This window comes from Cyprinus carpio, chromosome A7 (assembly GCF_018340385.1).
Source record: "Cyprinus carpio isolate SPL01 chromosome A7, ASM1834038v1, whole genome shotgun sequence".
NCBI lineage: Eukaryota > Metazoa > Chordata > Actinopteri > Cypriniformes > Cyprinidae > Cyprinus > Cyprinus carpio.
Window position 1 is genome coordinate 12,644,261 of NC_056578.1, and position 15,894 is coordinate 12,660,154.

Here is a 15,894-nt window from a genome sequence, read left to right on the forward strand (position 1 = left end):
TTTAAAAGTGAATCGTAAGCTGAATCAGTTTTTCAAAACATTACTTCAGCCGTCATATCTTTTGGTCCAGCTGTATGGTTGGTTAGTTCTCACGGTGATTTCCTGAAGGGTTTTTTTGTTGTTGTTTGATTGGACAGGGTTGGTTATAGACGCCCACATATGTAGCCCTCGCTTGGTTTGGTGTTTTTAGGCATTGATCTGGTAAGTGTGACGACCAAGCCAGTGACTGGAATAGTTGTTTGATGTTTATTGTCATGGGTAATTTTATCAAGCTGAGGGGCGATGTGGGGGTGAATGGGGAATTTTTTTAAATTATGATATCATCGTTGTAACATTTATCATTTAAAGGTGATATGAAATTGAAATGACTTCTGAAGAGTTTTTGAAGTATGAGTAAATACACATGACATTTCTATCAAACAGTTGGCTAAAGCATGAAAGCGAATAGAGATGCAATGCCTTGCAATAAACCAATAACCACACAACCACGTTCACTCGTATAATCAATTGCACCGCAAGCCACCTGTTTTCTCCTGTCTGATCGATGTCGGTGAGTTTCGGATTCCCCGGTTTGGTGAAACATTAAAAAACCCCACTGTAATTTTACAGTTCATATGTTTTGCATCTAAAACAACGCACTGTGACAGATATCAATGACGGCACACTTTCAGAAATTCCCTATGCTGTCACTGAGGTGGGCGTCCCAGATCACCTGACCGTAAAGAGTGTGTGAGAGAAGGGGGCAGAGTCTGGCTTGTGGGGTAAGCCCTTTCCATGGTTGAGTCATGGGAGTTCCCCAGTTACGCAGCAGACAGCTAGCTGTTATCAGACCTAATGTCTGTGTGTTTCGATATATCTCTCTTACAATAATAAGAATCAGTTTCAGAGTGCTGTATTGTTCCCACATTACTAGAAATCGATATTACTAGTAATCAAAACATATTCTCGTAAAAGCAAAGCTGTAGCAGTATGATTTGTCTTTTTATGTGAAATGTTGAAATGTAGTATGGAGAAGTTTCAGTTTGCGCTTTTTTTTTAATACTATGAATGTACACTGAAAGCCACCACCCACAGCTGTCTGCCTCTGCAGTCTTCAGACATTTTTTAGGCAAAAGACTCCCCAGTTGAACATTGCAAATAAATAAAGCTTAAGCTTTTTTGTTTCACTAAAACTGGTTTAAGATTACAAAATAATATGTCAGACTCACTGCTGAAGACCCTTAGTTTACTCTGTGTACATGCCTCTTTTATACAAACATAATTTTTTCTCTTATGCAAAAAACATGCACATATACCAACCACTAAAAACACTTTCTACTTTTTATAAACCCATCAATTCCACCTTTATTTCTCATGGGGTGTTTTTCCTGAGCCACAGTTTTCACATGTGATTGTTGGCTTTCCACACCGATATGTCTCTATGAGAGCTAGGCCTGTGTTGATTCAGACACCTCCCCACAATAACTCTCTCACCATTGTGTGTGAGAGACAGTATCATGGATTTCCTCTCACTGTTGTCCTGCTCACCACCCAAGAGATCCCAGTGTTGGAGACAGATTTCCTTTAGTTTCTTTTTTTTCATGATACAACTGACACTTCATGGTTATTATTGAATAAAGAATTTATTTATTTATTAGAGTGCGATTTGTCCATAATTATAGAAAATAGTTTTCTTCTTTATTGTGCTCCTAATAGAGAATAGAATAATATGGGGAAAATAAGAGTTTTATTAAAAACAAATTCTCGTCTAGACTTTTGAACTCCACACCACAATTTGTCAACTTTTACAGCACTTGTTCTGATTGGATGGAATGAAGCCAATGTAAAAGATCAGGAATGCAAATGAGAGTAAACTCAATGCATGGGGATTACCTTTTTATCTCTCTCTACAGCAGTCTACAACCACAGAGTCAGCTGAGATGATCAACTGTTGGTGCTAAACCCTAATTCTTCAGATGTTTGAGAAGTAGTGCTAGATGCTTATTTGACGGGTAGTTTGTGTGTGTGTGTGTAAATATGCAGACACTGTTCTAAGAATGCAATGCACTGCAGGGTCACAATTATTTCAGTCCCCACTAGCAGCTAAATCCAGAGTTCTTGAAATTTGCAGAAGCCTTTTAATAGTGTGACACCATGAGCCAGAGAGGAGTGGGTGGGATCCTGTGCACTACTCAAAATACACACACATACATACTGTGTGACTAAATCTGCTGAGCAATGAATAGCTCACACATGCTATATCCAAACAATCTCTGAATACTGCAACATTTTTTAGTATCGTTGGACTAATTTAGGCCTCATCACCGAAATTGCATCTTAAAGACTGTATTAATGGATTGTAAATTTCATCAGTAAGTGTTAGACTGCATGTTGAGTTTGTAACTCAGGAATAACCCATCAGGTTATACAGCATTTTATGGATGACAAGTTTTGCATCTGTGGCCTATTTGATTGTATAAGTGTGTGTGGGTTTATTTTGTGCTATAGAAAGAGAAAGCCTGTGTGTGTCACACTTGAAATGCTTTTGCCAAGTCCATAATTATTGTGCACTGGGCGTCCTTTGCTGTATGTGTATGTACGCGCGTGTGCCAAGCGATTTCAATCGGGTGTGTGCACACACTTGCCAATATTTGTGCATCCAGCGTGCGCTCTGTGTGCCATGTGTGTTTAAAATGCGTGGGAAGCTCAGTGTGTTTGCATGTGTGGGTGTTTCATGGGAGCACAGCCGGTCTTCTCACTTTGCTGTCTCCCTAAAGAACACTAATTTTAGACCCTTCTTTTTTTCCCTAAGCCGTCCATCCATCCTGTTCAAGCCTTCTGCTGTTCCTTTCCTCCCTCCACCCCTTGCTCTATTTCATTCTATCCTTTCCTCTCTCCATCACGCCTGGCCTAATGAGATTAACCTCAGTGTCTCTCTTGGCATAGACACACACTCATACACATGCAAATAATCAAACTCAAGCAACACAAGCACACACACTCCTTTATGTACACATGCACACAGACACTGCTGGCTTGATTCCAGGGCTTTGCTCTGCTCGTCCCCTCCATCTCATCACTCTCGCCCTCTGCCAAGAGGCCCTAGGAAGGGTTATAATGACCTCAGTGTACTCACCCTACAGGTGAACTCCCACATGCCCATCTGTGCACCCTTTCCTCCCATTATAATACAGAAGAGCACTGCACCCTAGAGGCAGCGAGTGGCACTGACATTCTGGAGGGTTCCTTTGTTATTAGCTGCCTTCAGGCCGAACACTCATACAGCCTACAAAGGATGTTTTCCCCGTGTGTTTAATGGATTTGGCCGTTTTTTGTGCCTCAACCCCTTATGCCCCCATCTCTCCTCTTTTCTTTCTCTCTCCAGTTGGCAGGAGTAGCAGTAAATAGCTTCTCCGTCGTGTTGGTGAGTGGCCCTCTCTGTTTTGCAGTGGAGGGCTTCACTCTCACAGCTAGTGTGGTAAGTAACCATGTGTACTGTTCTCTTGGTAGTGTAGCACTGTTTATATCAGAATATTTGGTGCTTGTTAGCATATGAGATTAAGCTGAAATCAAGTAAAATATAACTATTATAGGAAAATGTAAAAAACTTGACTTGCCTTAGAAACTAACTAAAATAAGTAAAAAATTACTAACTGAAATCAAAAATTAAGCTAAATAGAAAAATTAAAAAACAACTGATAAAAGCACAACAAAATGACTACAATTTCAACTAAAATATATAAATGATACTAAAGTAACACTGAGAGACTTAAGTGTAGCTAAATAAAGAGATTAGATGTTTGCTCTGCCATCTGAATTTATCAGATTTAAGCCAAGACATTGAAGGCAGCTTAATGGTGTAGTAGATAAATAGTGTCACAACCACTTCACTACATGTTGGAAAGTTAAGTATTTTTCTCAGCAGTGACAGATGTATTGGCTAAGATATTAAAAGTGTGTTTATTGTTTAGGCTGGATGCATCACACAGCAGAACAGTTTGCCGGGTGCAGCGCACGGGACCCTTTTCCTCTGGACGGACTCAACCGGGGACCATGGGCTTCCGTGGGCAGCCGCGCCTGGCCACCTACCTCCAGGTAATATACCTCATGATCAGGGCCGCATCATGCTTTTAGTGACTTCATTGATAAAGTTGTGTTAACTGGGGCTACGTTTACATGACAACAATGTAGTCAAAAACTGAAAAGTTTTTCCCTTGCGTTTTTAAAAAGTTTCTTGTGTACACGTTTTCAAAATGATTTGCGTTAACACATATCCACGAAAACGTCTAAAAACGCTGTATTACATATGCCAGGCCAGTAGTTAGCAATGTCGCCTTGTTAGTAAACAGTACCTGTTGCCGTGTGTATATGATGCGTCTTTGCTGTTGGTTGGTTGTAATATTTGTGAAGTAAATCCACACTTTGATGAAGAAGCGTTAGCAAACTCTTGAGCAGCAACAACAGTACCATGTGCTCCGCCATTGTTGTGTATGTTTGTTCACGCTTGCCTTTAATAACGACACATACTACGCATGTCTACATACATAATCTCAAAGATTCCCATAGTGGGTGTTTACATGGAAACCTGTTTTCAAAATTATGCGTTTTCAGTTCCAAAAAGTTTCCCGTTTTTGGCTGAAAACGTTGTTGTGTAAACAGCTCCTGCACTATAAAAAGGAATGATCAAAGCATAACCTTGTTTTCTTTTCTCTTGATAGGTGCTTAACAGGTGTCAATCAGCACCAGTTCCTCCCCCATATGCCACCCAGTCACATGACCGGGCTAAATCATTCTAGTAAATTTTTAAACAATGGGTGAGTTTTTAATAAGCTTTATTGTTGTTTTACAAAAACTTCTGGCAAAAGTTTGTTAACGTGTCCTTGTATTTACAGTCCCTTACATCGAGGAGATAAGCAAGGCCTGTCTCAGGCTTTATTGCCAGGATTGCAAAGGATGCCCCCTGCTCCTCCCAGGCCTTGGGAACCAACCAGAACTGGCCAGGGATATGAGCCATTGCCTGGTGATAACAACAACCGACTGCACAATGGCTACAACGCAGGACCTCCTGCACACCTCACAGCTCGAGCCAGTCAGCTACTGAAGGTGATTACTGACCTCATATTTCATTACTGTACCTTTTATATGCGCTCTTGTTATATGAAAGTGAATAGTATTCCTGTATTTATGTAGTTATAAAAGACTAGATTTATATTGCACTGAAGTAGTTATACAAATTTTTGCATTTAATTGAATATATAGCACACCTAACTGCGTTCTATAGTTGTGAGTACTTTCGCCAACTTCTCTTTCTCTCACTTTATCCACAAGTATGGTGCTCCTCATCCTCAGCTCCCAGCCCATGGCTCACGGCCCATGCCTCCATTACCTGATATATGGACTCAACCTCAGACTCAGCAGCAACCCAGGGGACATCACTCTCATTCTGGACAGTTAAAACGGCCTGGGCCCCCTCTGGGAGAGCACTCTGTCATTCAGCATACACCTGCTCCATCTCAGCACCGGCCCATGGAGGACTGCCCCAGTGCGAGCAAGAGAAAGAAGAGCTCTGGGTCTGAACAGGTTAGTCAAGAGCATATCGTGACTTTTGATGTCCTCACCTCTGCATTTTTTTTTTTTAACTAAAACTCGCCTTTAACAAGTGTTCTAAGAAGCCCTTTTTTACTTTTTCTTATGGCAGATGATTTCTTCAACCATGCAGCGCATATCTGGGTTGCCTGTACATTTGAATCAGCAGCCGTCCTCCATCTACCCCCAACCCAAACCTGGCTTTTGGAACCCATTGCACAAAGGAGGAGCACCCTGGAACACGAATGAACACAAAAGCAGACCCATCGATTTCCAGGTCGGTTATCACTGATCTGAATATTAATATTCAAGTATATTTTCTTGTATTCTGTATGACAGTTTAATGTATGGCATCATCTGTCACTGCCACTTTATTAGCTTTCACTTTTAACCTTACGCCACCCACACACTACACAATTTTAGTGCTGACTTTCCACTTGTCAGTGGAGATTGTGACGAAGGCCAGAAATCATGTGCAAATCTATTTAGCAGGTTAAATATCTAGACCTGTCTGCAATCCAAGTAATGTAGTGTGAAATATGTTTTGACTGTAACTCACACCGCACATTGATAAAGAATTGTGTAGTGTGTGTAAAGAACAAAAATCCAACAAATTAGAAAGTCGTGTATTGTGTGGCTGTTACTACTGACGTTAATATATGTGCTTGGATTATTTGGCCAATTCCTAATCTCTATTTACAGGATTCAGCTAAGTCAGGAATTGAAAGTTTCACCTATAAACCGTCTCCCTTGAATCCATCAACCGTGTCTTCACCCACCATTCCAACCACAAGAGGCTACGAAGAAAACAGGGGTCCTCCACCACAGTCCCACAAGACTCCCCAGTCACCACAGTCTCTGGGACCACCTTCACAGAACCCTCACATCCATCATTCCCCATACCCCTACCACAACAACAGACCTTCAGCCCAGACCCAAGGGGAACCACGTGGTACTACTCCACAAAGAGGACATGGTTCTGGAGTGAGTTCTTTGGATAACCAGGCTCCACCACCACATACATCCTCATCACCACCACAGGCAGATGGGGAGCGCCCTGCACCCTCACCAGCAAACCACACCTCTGTGCCTTATAGTCACCCCCAATTCCAGCCTCACCCAGGGCTGGTCCTTTCCAGCCCACCAGCCAGCAACCAGGCCCAGGCCACAGTACCTCAGCACAACCCCCATAAACTCTGGAGGAATCAGGTAACACACACACACACACACATAGTTTCAACTTGCATTAAACAAAACCTCTTTGATACACAAACTGATCTGCCTGCTTAAGGCTTAAAAATTACTGTCTGTTTAATACTAATAAATATTATGCTTCACAACGTGCTGTAAACCATAAATGTTACCAGTAGTTACTATATTGTGTCCTATCATTTGCTGACTGTAATATTGATTTCCCTTTAGGAATCACATGACTTTTCAGCAAGAGGGGATTCTCAGGTTGCCACACGCCTTTCTCAGGCACCGGATAGGCTTGCTGGGGCCAAACGGGGTCCAGGGACCCCCCAGTGTGTGAGCCCTCCTCAGGCCCCTGCACGAAAACCTGTCATTACCCCAAACCTAGAAACTCCTTGCTCTCTAAAATTATACACCAATGTTGGAAGCATTCCGATCATGAGCTCAGCACCCTCTACCACCTCCTCCATTCCCAGCACCCTGAGCAGCTGGAGAGCGACAGATTCTTCAGTGCTAGTCTCAAACCCAAACCATGTATCTATGATTGGTCAAAATCTAACACATCCAGGGTATCAGGCTGTCCACCCTGGTGTTGGAACCCTTCCAAAACAACACAGAGGGGCACAATCGCAGATTCAGTCCACTCTTCCCCAAACAGGACAGGGTAGACCTAACTACACCCCAGTGTCCTCTTCTCCCTCCAACCTAAACTCAGGACTTCCGAGATCAGGGGAGAGCGTCATCACCAGCAAGACTTATAACACTCTCCCTCAAGTGAGTTCACCTTTACATTGCCCTCAGCCTCCAGAACACATAAAAGTCAACTCAGCCCTACAGGCAATTTCTAGTTATTCATTCAGCTCATCACCCATCCAAGCTTCCTCCTCAATTTCTCAGGCAACTACTACTGTTCCAGCCCCAGTCTACCCAAGGTCCTGTTTACAGCCAGCTGCCCCAATCTCTCATTCCATTGCTGATGCTTTAAATAAACTTGATGCAGAGCTGCGAGGCCACATGCAAGCAGAAGAGAGGAGGAGAGACCAGAATGAAGAGAGGAAACGGAATTTAGAACGACAAGAAGTGGAGACAAAGCCACACAGTGAGTCTGCTATCAAGAGTCTGGAACATTTGGTGTCAGGTAGTGCAGCTGAGCCTCCACTTCCTCGTTTTTCATCAGCCAATGCACTCTCCTCCGTCTCACTTTCTAGCCAGAATTCACCACCTTATCCCTGGTTGAGTCGAGGAGGAGTGCCCCCACGTCTTTCTGGAACTCCAGCAAACGTTGTGGAACGGTCACAACCACCTCCTCTCACCCCCCAGACAGAATATGCCCGTGAGAAGCAAAGGCAGAGAGAGAAATGGAAAAGTGGCACACCATCTCAGAATTCCACTGGGAATCCCACATACCCCTCAGATTCGGGTCTCATCAGCCCCACCGAAAACAACAGCCACACCATGCAATTGAAGCCTGATGCATCCAAAGATGTCCCCATGTTGAAAACCTCTCATAATTCTGAGATTATAGACACTATTCCCAACCATCCACCTCTGCGCGAGCCACCTAAACTTTACCAGGCTTTCCCCAAGGATATTCGTTCTTCATGCACACCTATCAGCACGACTGCAAGCAGCCTTCAAAAACATATGCCCAGTACAGGACTTGGTAGTCTGGGTAGCAGTGCTAGAAGTTGCAATGGTGACTCTGATGGTGCCCAATTTGAAGAGGAAACTTCTGAGCTCTTGCCTGATGGATTGGCTAACATTATGAAGATGTTGGATGAGTCCATCAAGAAAGAGGAGGAGCTATATTCTGGTCAGAGTGGAGAACAGGCTGTACCGGAACCTCCATTTTATACAAACGTGGCACCTATGAAGAGTTATTTATGCGCACCAGACCTCATGCCTACCCTTAAGCAATCTCCAGTTGAGGATTATCAGCCAGATGGCCATGCAAGCCCACCTGTGTTAAGTCGGCAAGGTTCACTGGCATCTCCTTGTAGCCGTACTTCTTCACTTGAGGAAGAACAGGAGGTTCTTAAGGTCATTCCCAAGCCTGTCAATTCCTTTTGCATACAGTCGCAAGAAAGCAGTCTTGCCACAACAGGAACCAACTATCGCCATAGTGACCTGGCCAAGCTGTATGGCCTTCCAGAGGTAGAGAAAAGTGAGTGTGAGGATGATGATGAAGAAGCAGATCGGGAAGATGAAACTCCATCCTGTTCACCACCACAGCGGCCACACCTCCATCAGACAGGTGTGAACAGCATGTTTAAAAACCTTGCATCTGTACTTGAGAGCCAGAAGTATACCTACCGAGGTGGACCCTTTGGTCGTCCTCCTCCCTCTGCTTTTATGGGAGTGAAGTACTCTTCATCTCTTTCACTGGAGCCTGACATTTGCAGACAACAACAAAGCACTTCTCCCACATCAGGTACCGCCAATCACCCAGGTTTCAGCAGTCCAACGCAAACCAATGCTATTAGCAACCCAGGTCAGCCCCGTCCCCTCTCACCTACAGATTGGGCATCAGAGAGGAAGAGAGGGGATAACATAAGCCAGTCAGATCTTTTGGGCAGTGATGATGAGGAAGAGATTTCAGATGAGCCCACAGGACAAAAGGATTCTGGAACTGTGAAAGACTTGTTGGAAAAACGACCAAAGCTGACCACCATCTCAGAGTCTTCACTAGCGGAGCTTGGTCATAGCTATGAGGTGAACAAACATATACTCCTTTATAAAGACCACTCAAAGGCAAAGTCACAGGAGTCATGCAAACCTGATAAAGAAAAGGACCGACACAAAGACCGAGAACGAGAGAGGAAACACAAACACAGTGGCAGTAGCAAAAAACATGAGGACAGGAAAGAGAGAAAGAAAAAGCACAGAGAAAGACACGAGGATGCGTCTCTTTCCTCATCCTCATCTTCCAGCTCCAGTCGACGGCACAGAGAGAGAAAGTCACACAAGGAAAAAAAGAGCCGGCAGGTGCTGGGTAACCTGCATCTTCAGAGTAAGGAGTTTAGGGAGAAGGAACAAGAGCGTGAAGGAGACAAAAAGAGAAGGAAAGAGGAATGTAGCCGACCCCAGAGTGAAAGAGAAGAAGGGGCACGGAGTAAAGACAAGGGCACCAGCTCTGGACATTCCTCTGATCTCCCATCAGCTTCTTCAGCATTATGTTCTGACGACTTTCAGAAACTGAAAGCACTGACAGATGGGCCACCCAAAGAACTGAAGATACGCCTCATAAAGGTGGAGAGTGGGGACAGGGAGACATTTATTGCTTCAGAGGTAGAGGAGAGAAGGATTCCTTTGGAGGAAATCACCATAAAAAACACAGCTAGTGAAATCATCAGAGCCTGCAAGTAAGCAATATTTGTGTGCAGGAAATATTTAAAACAAATGATTTCTTGGCTGCAGTTGCAATTTATTTTGATGATACTTGGACCTATCTAATACATAATGTCTTGTTTCAGGGGAGCTCGCGTGAAGGGGAAATTTAAGGAATCGTACCTCCTACCTGCCTTCTCCGTTAAACCAGTTTTGCCCACAGAACAGCCCATCCCTCAAGAGAAACTCAACCCCCCCACACCTAGCATCTATGTAAGCGCTGCAGTAGCATTGTCAGCATCTTCTGCCCCCTGTGGTCTTTTTGTGTATTACTTGCACAATAACCTCTGCTCAAGTAATACCACAGTTGATCTTCAGGTGTATAAAAGTTTGTCTTATTGACTCCATTTTGTTGTTTCTCTGCAGTTGGAAAGTAAAAGAGATGCATTCTCTCCGGTCCTGCTGCAGTTCTGCACAGATTCTAAAAACCCTGTTACTGTCATCCGGGGACTAGCTGGCTCCCTCAGATTAAGTAAGTTTATGCATAATGTATTATGGATGGATGGACAGATACTCAAGTCGTACATTTTGTAACTTTTAACGCTTGCTGTTGTGAAAACTAAGTTGTATTAATTTTCATTCCTTCCTCTTCATAGATCTTGGTCTTTTTTCCACTAAATCTTTGGTGGAGGCAAATGGGGAGCATGCAGTAGAGGTCAGGACCCAGGTCCAGCAGCCAGCTGATGAGAACTGGGATTCCAGCGGCACTGGCCAGACCTGGCCCTGTGAGAGCAGCAGGTCGCATACAACAATTGCCAAGTATGCCCAGTACCAGGCCTCCAGCTTCCAAGAGAGCTTACAGGTTTGAACGCAAGCAAACACCCCTACACAACAAAAATTAGGACACAGTGTTTGTTAGTTTCCAGAGAATAATTAGTAATTTTGCTTGTAATTCTTGTTTGTACAGTTCGGTCTGATATAAGCTATAAAATGAATGCTATTTGAATCATATACATCATGCACTCAACTTGCACCTATACCATTGTCTGCCTTTAAAGGAAGAGAAGGGCAGTGACAACGAGGAGGAGGATGAGAAATTGGCCACCAACTCTGAGAATACAACCAGTAACTCCTCAGCTCCCAGCTCCAGGTAAGTCTTTTAAAATTTGTCCAAATATCTGCCTTTTTTTTATTTATTTTTACTTTTTTAATAAATAAATAGAAATGAGAAACGGTTTTGATTTTCGTTTTTAAGAAAAATTTAGGTAGATTTTTCGTATATTTGTTAATTGGTAAAAAATTTGATTTGTTTCGTATTTGTGGGTGGCCCTGAAATGCCCCTTTTGTCCCCCATCTTCTGTACTACACTGTATAGGCTGCAGCCGCGAACCAAGTTAATTTTCAACAGGATAGACATGGCAGGCGAGCCAAACTTATTCATAAGAACTCTGCAGCTTTGTCATGTAGGCTACTAGCGACGCTTACCAGATAAAAAACAAAACAAAAAAACAATTCTAAGTTTTCACAGCTGCTGCATGTTATTGACAAAACTGAAATTACTTTATTCATAACCAGTAAACCGGCATTTGACTTTTACTGTATTATCTAAAATGACATGGAATAAAATATGATGCATGCTGATTTTAGCTTACTCATCTTATTCTAGGCCTATTTAAGAAAAACCTCACAGGTAATAATTGAAGCTATATATCTCGTTATAGAGTGGAACAAGTAGGCACTTCAGGTCAGCGGAGGTGCTGACACCTGAGATCATTTCTGACGAGAAAATCATTCATTCTTATATAGTTTCATAAGCTTATTCTTATTTACTAGTTGGGCTTACATGGAAAACTGAATCGATGCAGGACTTGAAATGGTCTGGAACAATGACAGTAAAGGCATTAATATGATCTCGCTTCAGATCATAATTTTAAAGTATAGCTCATAATTGGGCCTTAAGTCATTACATTAGACTAAATATTACGGTGAAAACTTGCGTAAAGATTAATTATAAATAATAATAGTTATTTTTATGTGGTTTGGGTTTTTTCCCCATGAAACAAACTGCTGTTATGTAAAAAATCAATTCTGCAACAGTCATGAAAATATCGATTTTTTTTTTAATTATTATTTTGTAAGTGCCGCTAGTAGCTTACACGACAAAGCCACATGATTCCTGTGAATAAGTTTGGCTTGCCTGCCGTGTCTCTCCTGTTGAAAATGAACTGAGCTCGCTGTTGCCGTCTATTATGTGTGTAAATAAAGTGGGGGTCGCGACCCGGACCCCGGCGCAGGGGTCGCGAGATGATTTCTATAAAAAAAGTCCCTATATATCTTTGTTGCAATTAATTTAACCCTTTCGCACGTACGATCACACCGGTGTGATCAGTCTAGGCTGGTCCCTGGAGTGTACGATCACACCGGTCAGTGCATGACGTGAAATTCAAATGTGCTCTCGCGCGTTGGCTGGCGCTGAGTCAGAGACAGGCGCGCTCAGAGCTGTCATCACAACTTTTCAGTGTTTTCAACCACATAATGTTTATTTTAGGTTTCAGACATATAAGTACTTAAAAAAACAATACATTTAGAGTTTGTAAAATACACACTGATGTCAAAGGACAAGGCAATAATAATCCTTTCCATTATAATTAGACACATTTTATGCATATCAGATAGGCCTACACATTGTGTAAGTAACTTTAAAGTTTACTCTATTATTCTCCCAGTTCACCAGCCACTTACTTTTATGTATTTCGTGAGAAGTGGATGAATTCACATGTTGTAAATCCAACAGATCCGATTCTCTGAACTGCGTCTGCGGCACAAACTAAGATGGCGGCGCCCATCGCGCATACAGCTCAACTAACGCGATCGTTATAAAGTGTGTTTAAACAACAAAACACTTCCACTTGCATATATTTGAAAATCGGAGTATCAGCTATTTCATGCCATATCTAACAAATTTGTGAATATTTTGAATAAAAAAGGAAAAATGACATAAAAGCAGATCATCATTCATTCAGCTCTGTTGTTTCTGCGGTGTGTCACGTGACAAGCAATGACGCGTCACCATGGAAATCATAAAGTGACACATCTAAATAACGACCGCCTTGAAAAACTCGCTGGGGGGTCAGCCAGAATATTTTAAACTTACGTGTGAAAGGGTTAATTCAATAATTGTTAAATGGTGTTTGTAGAAAAGTCTGATACAAATAAAAGGGTTATATATATATTTGTTTATTTGTGTTTGTATAATATATATATATTTTAATTCAATTTGTAATTTTGTCCCAGACATTACGAGATTACGTCAGCGTCAATCACAATTAAGTTATGTACGTACATCACGGCCAGCAACACAAGTATCCCGCTGTTTGCTAAATTTAAAGGTGTTTGGAGGCACCAAAAAAAGGGGTTGTTGATAGGGGGGGGGGGTCGCGGGGCAGCAGCGCATTTATCTTGGGGGTCGCGGGCTTAAAAGTTTGGGAACCCCTGGTCTATACAGTGTTGTAGCTATGGAAGATGGGGGACAGAAGGGGCGATTCAGGGCCGCCCACACATACAAGACAAATATTGAAGCATAATCAAATTTTTTTACCCATTCGAAAAATATGAAAATTTTTGTTTTTCTGTTTCTTAAAACAAGTAGAAAATCTAATGACCAGATGGTACACAGACTATGTATAAAGATCTCTCTATAATGGTGTTACTTAAAATGGTTTAATTTATCTTTATAGTTCAGAGCAGAAACCTGTGGGGAAGATCATAAAATTTGGCACCAACATTGACCTATCCGATCCCAAAAGGTAAGACTACTGTGCATAAATGTGTGACCTTTTCTTATCATCTTATTTGGATGATGGTTGTGGATACAGAAATAGGAGGCTCCCCATGTAATGTGCAAGCATGTATACAAATCTGTGTTAACTAAATTGTGTTGTGTCTTTTTCTTTAGATGGAAGCCTCAGCTGCAGGAACTGCAGAAATTGCCGGCATTTATGCGCGTGTCCTCCAGTGGGAATATGCTGAGTCATGTTGGCCACACCATTTTGGGAATGAATACAGTACAACTCTACATGAAAATCCCTGGCTGCCGCACACCAGGTTTGACGCAATCACAAATAGCTTTCTTGATTTATGAGCTGTAGAGAATCAAGGATGGATAATCTGCTTTGGCAGGTAGTTGTATTGTAGTAGTACTGGTGTTAAATTTCATGTTCAATGCTTATATCATCAGGACACCAGGAGAACAATAACTTCTGTTCTGTAAACATCAATATTGGGCCTGGAGACTGTGAGTGGTTTGCTGTCCATGACAATTACTGGGAGGCCATCAGTGATTTCTGTGAAAAGTAAGGAAGAGTTAAGAGTCAGTTTACCAAGAACACTGTCAAATGACACTTATAGTCAAACAATATTTAATTCTTATATATTTTTGTTAAAATAAATACTTTATTAACAAGTTTGTGAATTTTCTCTCAGACATGGCGTCGACTACCTGACAGGATCATGGTGGCCGGTTCTGGATGACTTGTACCGCGCTAACATCCCTGTGTACCGGTTCATCCAAAGGCCAGGAGATCTGGTATGGATCAATGCAGGCACTGTACACTGGGTTCAGGCCGTGGGCTGGTGCAACAACATTGCTTGGAATGTGGGACCTGTCACCTGTGAGTATCTTACACAATAACATTTTAAGAACATCTGTTCTGTTTATCATTCAAAAAGTGTTGGCTTTTGGGTGCTTTAGTGCCTGTAGCTGAAAATTATGATTTGTTCATTGTCATTACAATAACATATGTATGATGTGTGTCAGGAATAGCATACTTTCAGTGGAAAATAAAATCTAGTTGCTTTAAATGGCATTTTATCATAAACGGTTGCAACTAAATGTGTACAACTAAAATCCTGGGCGCAAAAATGTTTTCTGCATTTGTAGCTTATCAGTACCAGTTGGCTTTAGAGAGATTTGAGTGGAACGAAGTGAAGAAAGTCAAATCCATCGTTCCCATGATTCACGTATCCTGGAACATGGCACGCAACATCAAAGTCACTGACCCAGACACTTACAAGATGATCAAGTGAGTATGCAGTAGCATTAGGGCCTTTTTCTTACCAAGTTACATCACAATTTAGTAGCTTGGACATTTAATACTTTTGCCTTTCCTTCTTTTCAGACACTGTCTCCTCCAGTCTATAAAGCACATTCAGATTCTGAGGGACCAGCTGGTGGCAGGAGGAAAGAAGATCTCCTACCAGAGCAGAGTGAAGGATGAGCCGGCCTACTACTGTAACGAGTGTGATGTGAGTTGATTGTGCTTCATTACTTGTAAAGTATTGGCAGGTTCAATATAGAAAAACCCACCGAAGACCTGCAGAATTCTATTCCAAAAAAAAAAAGAGAATATAATTAACATACAGCCGTGTCATCTCAAGTTATAAAATAATAATGGCAGAACCCATTTTAAAGGTGCAGTGTATAATTGTTTTTGCAGTTTTGTGTTCTTTTGGTGTCACAAAAGGCCCAGGCTTGAAGAGCTTGTGTTTTTGTTCTTGTGCAGGTGGAGGTGTTTGACCTGCTATTTGTGAGCACTGAAAATGGCAGTCGGAAGATGTATGTGGTGCACTGTGAGGACTGTGCACGACAACGCAGCCCAAACCTCTCCAATGTAGTAGTGCTGGAGCAATACCGCATGGAGGAGCTCATGAACATGTACGACTCTTTCAGCCTGGTGAGTGCATCCACACGTTTTATCAGTGTGAACAAACAAGAACAAAGCTTCAAAAAAAAAAAAAAAGCTAACATCT

At 42.1% G+C, this 15,894-nt stretch overlaps 1 protein-coding gene across 5 annotated transcripts in view; it reads left to right on the forward strand.

Annotated features, from left to right (window-relative positions):
* Window positions 1-15,894, forward strand: part of LOC109100061 (lysine-specific demethylase 6B-like) — an 81,951-nt gene that overhangs the window by 64,102 nt on the left and 1,955 nt on the right. For 4 of the 5 annotated variants that reach the window (XM_042759720.1, XM_042759721.1, XM_042759719.1 and 1 more), the window contains 19 exons: window positions 3,365-3,457; window positions 3,951-4,074; window positions 4,698-4,793; window positions 4,872-5,082; window positions 5,308-5,559; window positions 5,678-5,842; window positions 6,268-6,774; window positions 6,988-10,121; window positions 10,233-10,359; window positions 10,513-10,618; window positions 10,743-10,948; window positions 11,145-11,236; window positions 13,824-13,892; window positions 14,042-14,190; window positions 14,324-14,438; window positions 14,569-14,756; window positions 15,026-15,167; window positions 15,264-15,390; window positions 15,648-15,818. In XM_042759720.1, the coding sequence (XP_042615654.1) occupies window positions 3,956-4,074; window positions 4,698-4,793; window positions 4,872-5,082; window positions 5,308-5,559; window positions 5,678-5,842; window positions 6,268-6,774; window positions 6,988-10,121; window positions 10,233-10,359; window positions 10,513-10,618; window positions 10,743-10,948; window positions 11,145-11,236; window positions 13,824-13,892; window positions 14,042-14,190; window positions 14,324-14,438; window positions 14,569-14,756; window positions 15,026-15,167; window positions 15,264-15,390; window positions 15,648-15,818 (5,976 nt within the window). In that variant the 5' untranslated portion in view covers window positions 3,365-3,457; window positions 3,951-3,955. The remainder of the gene's footprint in view (window positions 1-3,364; window positions 3,458-3,950; window positions 4,075-4,697; window positions 4,794-4,871; window positions 5,083-5,307; window positions 5,560-5,677; window positions 5,843-6,267; window positions 6,775-6,987; window positions 10,122-10,232; window positions 10,360-10,512; window positions 10,619-10,742; window positions 10,949-11,144; window positions 11,237-13,823; window positions 13,893-14,041; window positions 14,191-14,323; window positions 14,439-14,568; window positions 14,757-15,025; window positions 15,168-15,263; window positions 15,391-15,647; window positions 15,819-15,894) is intronic. The other variant, XM_042759722.1, reaches the window with a different exon arrangement.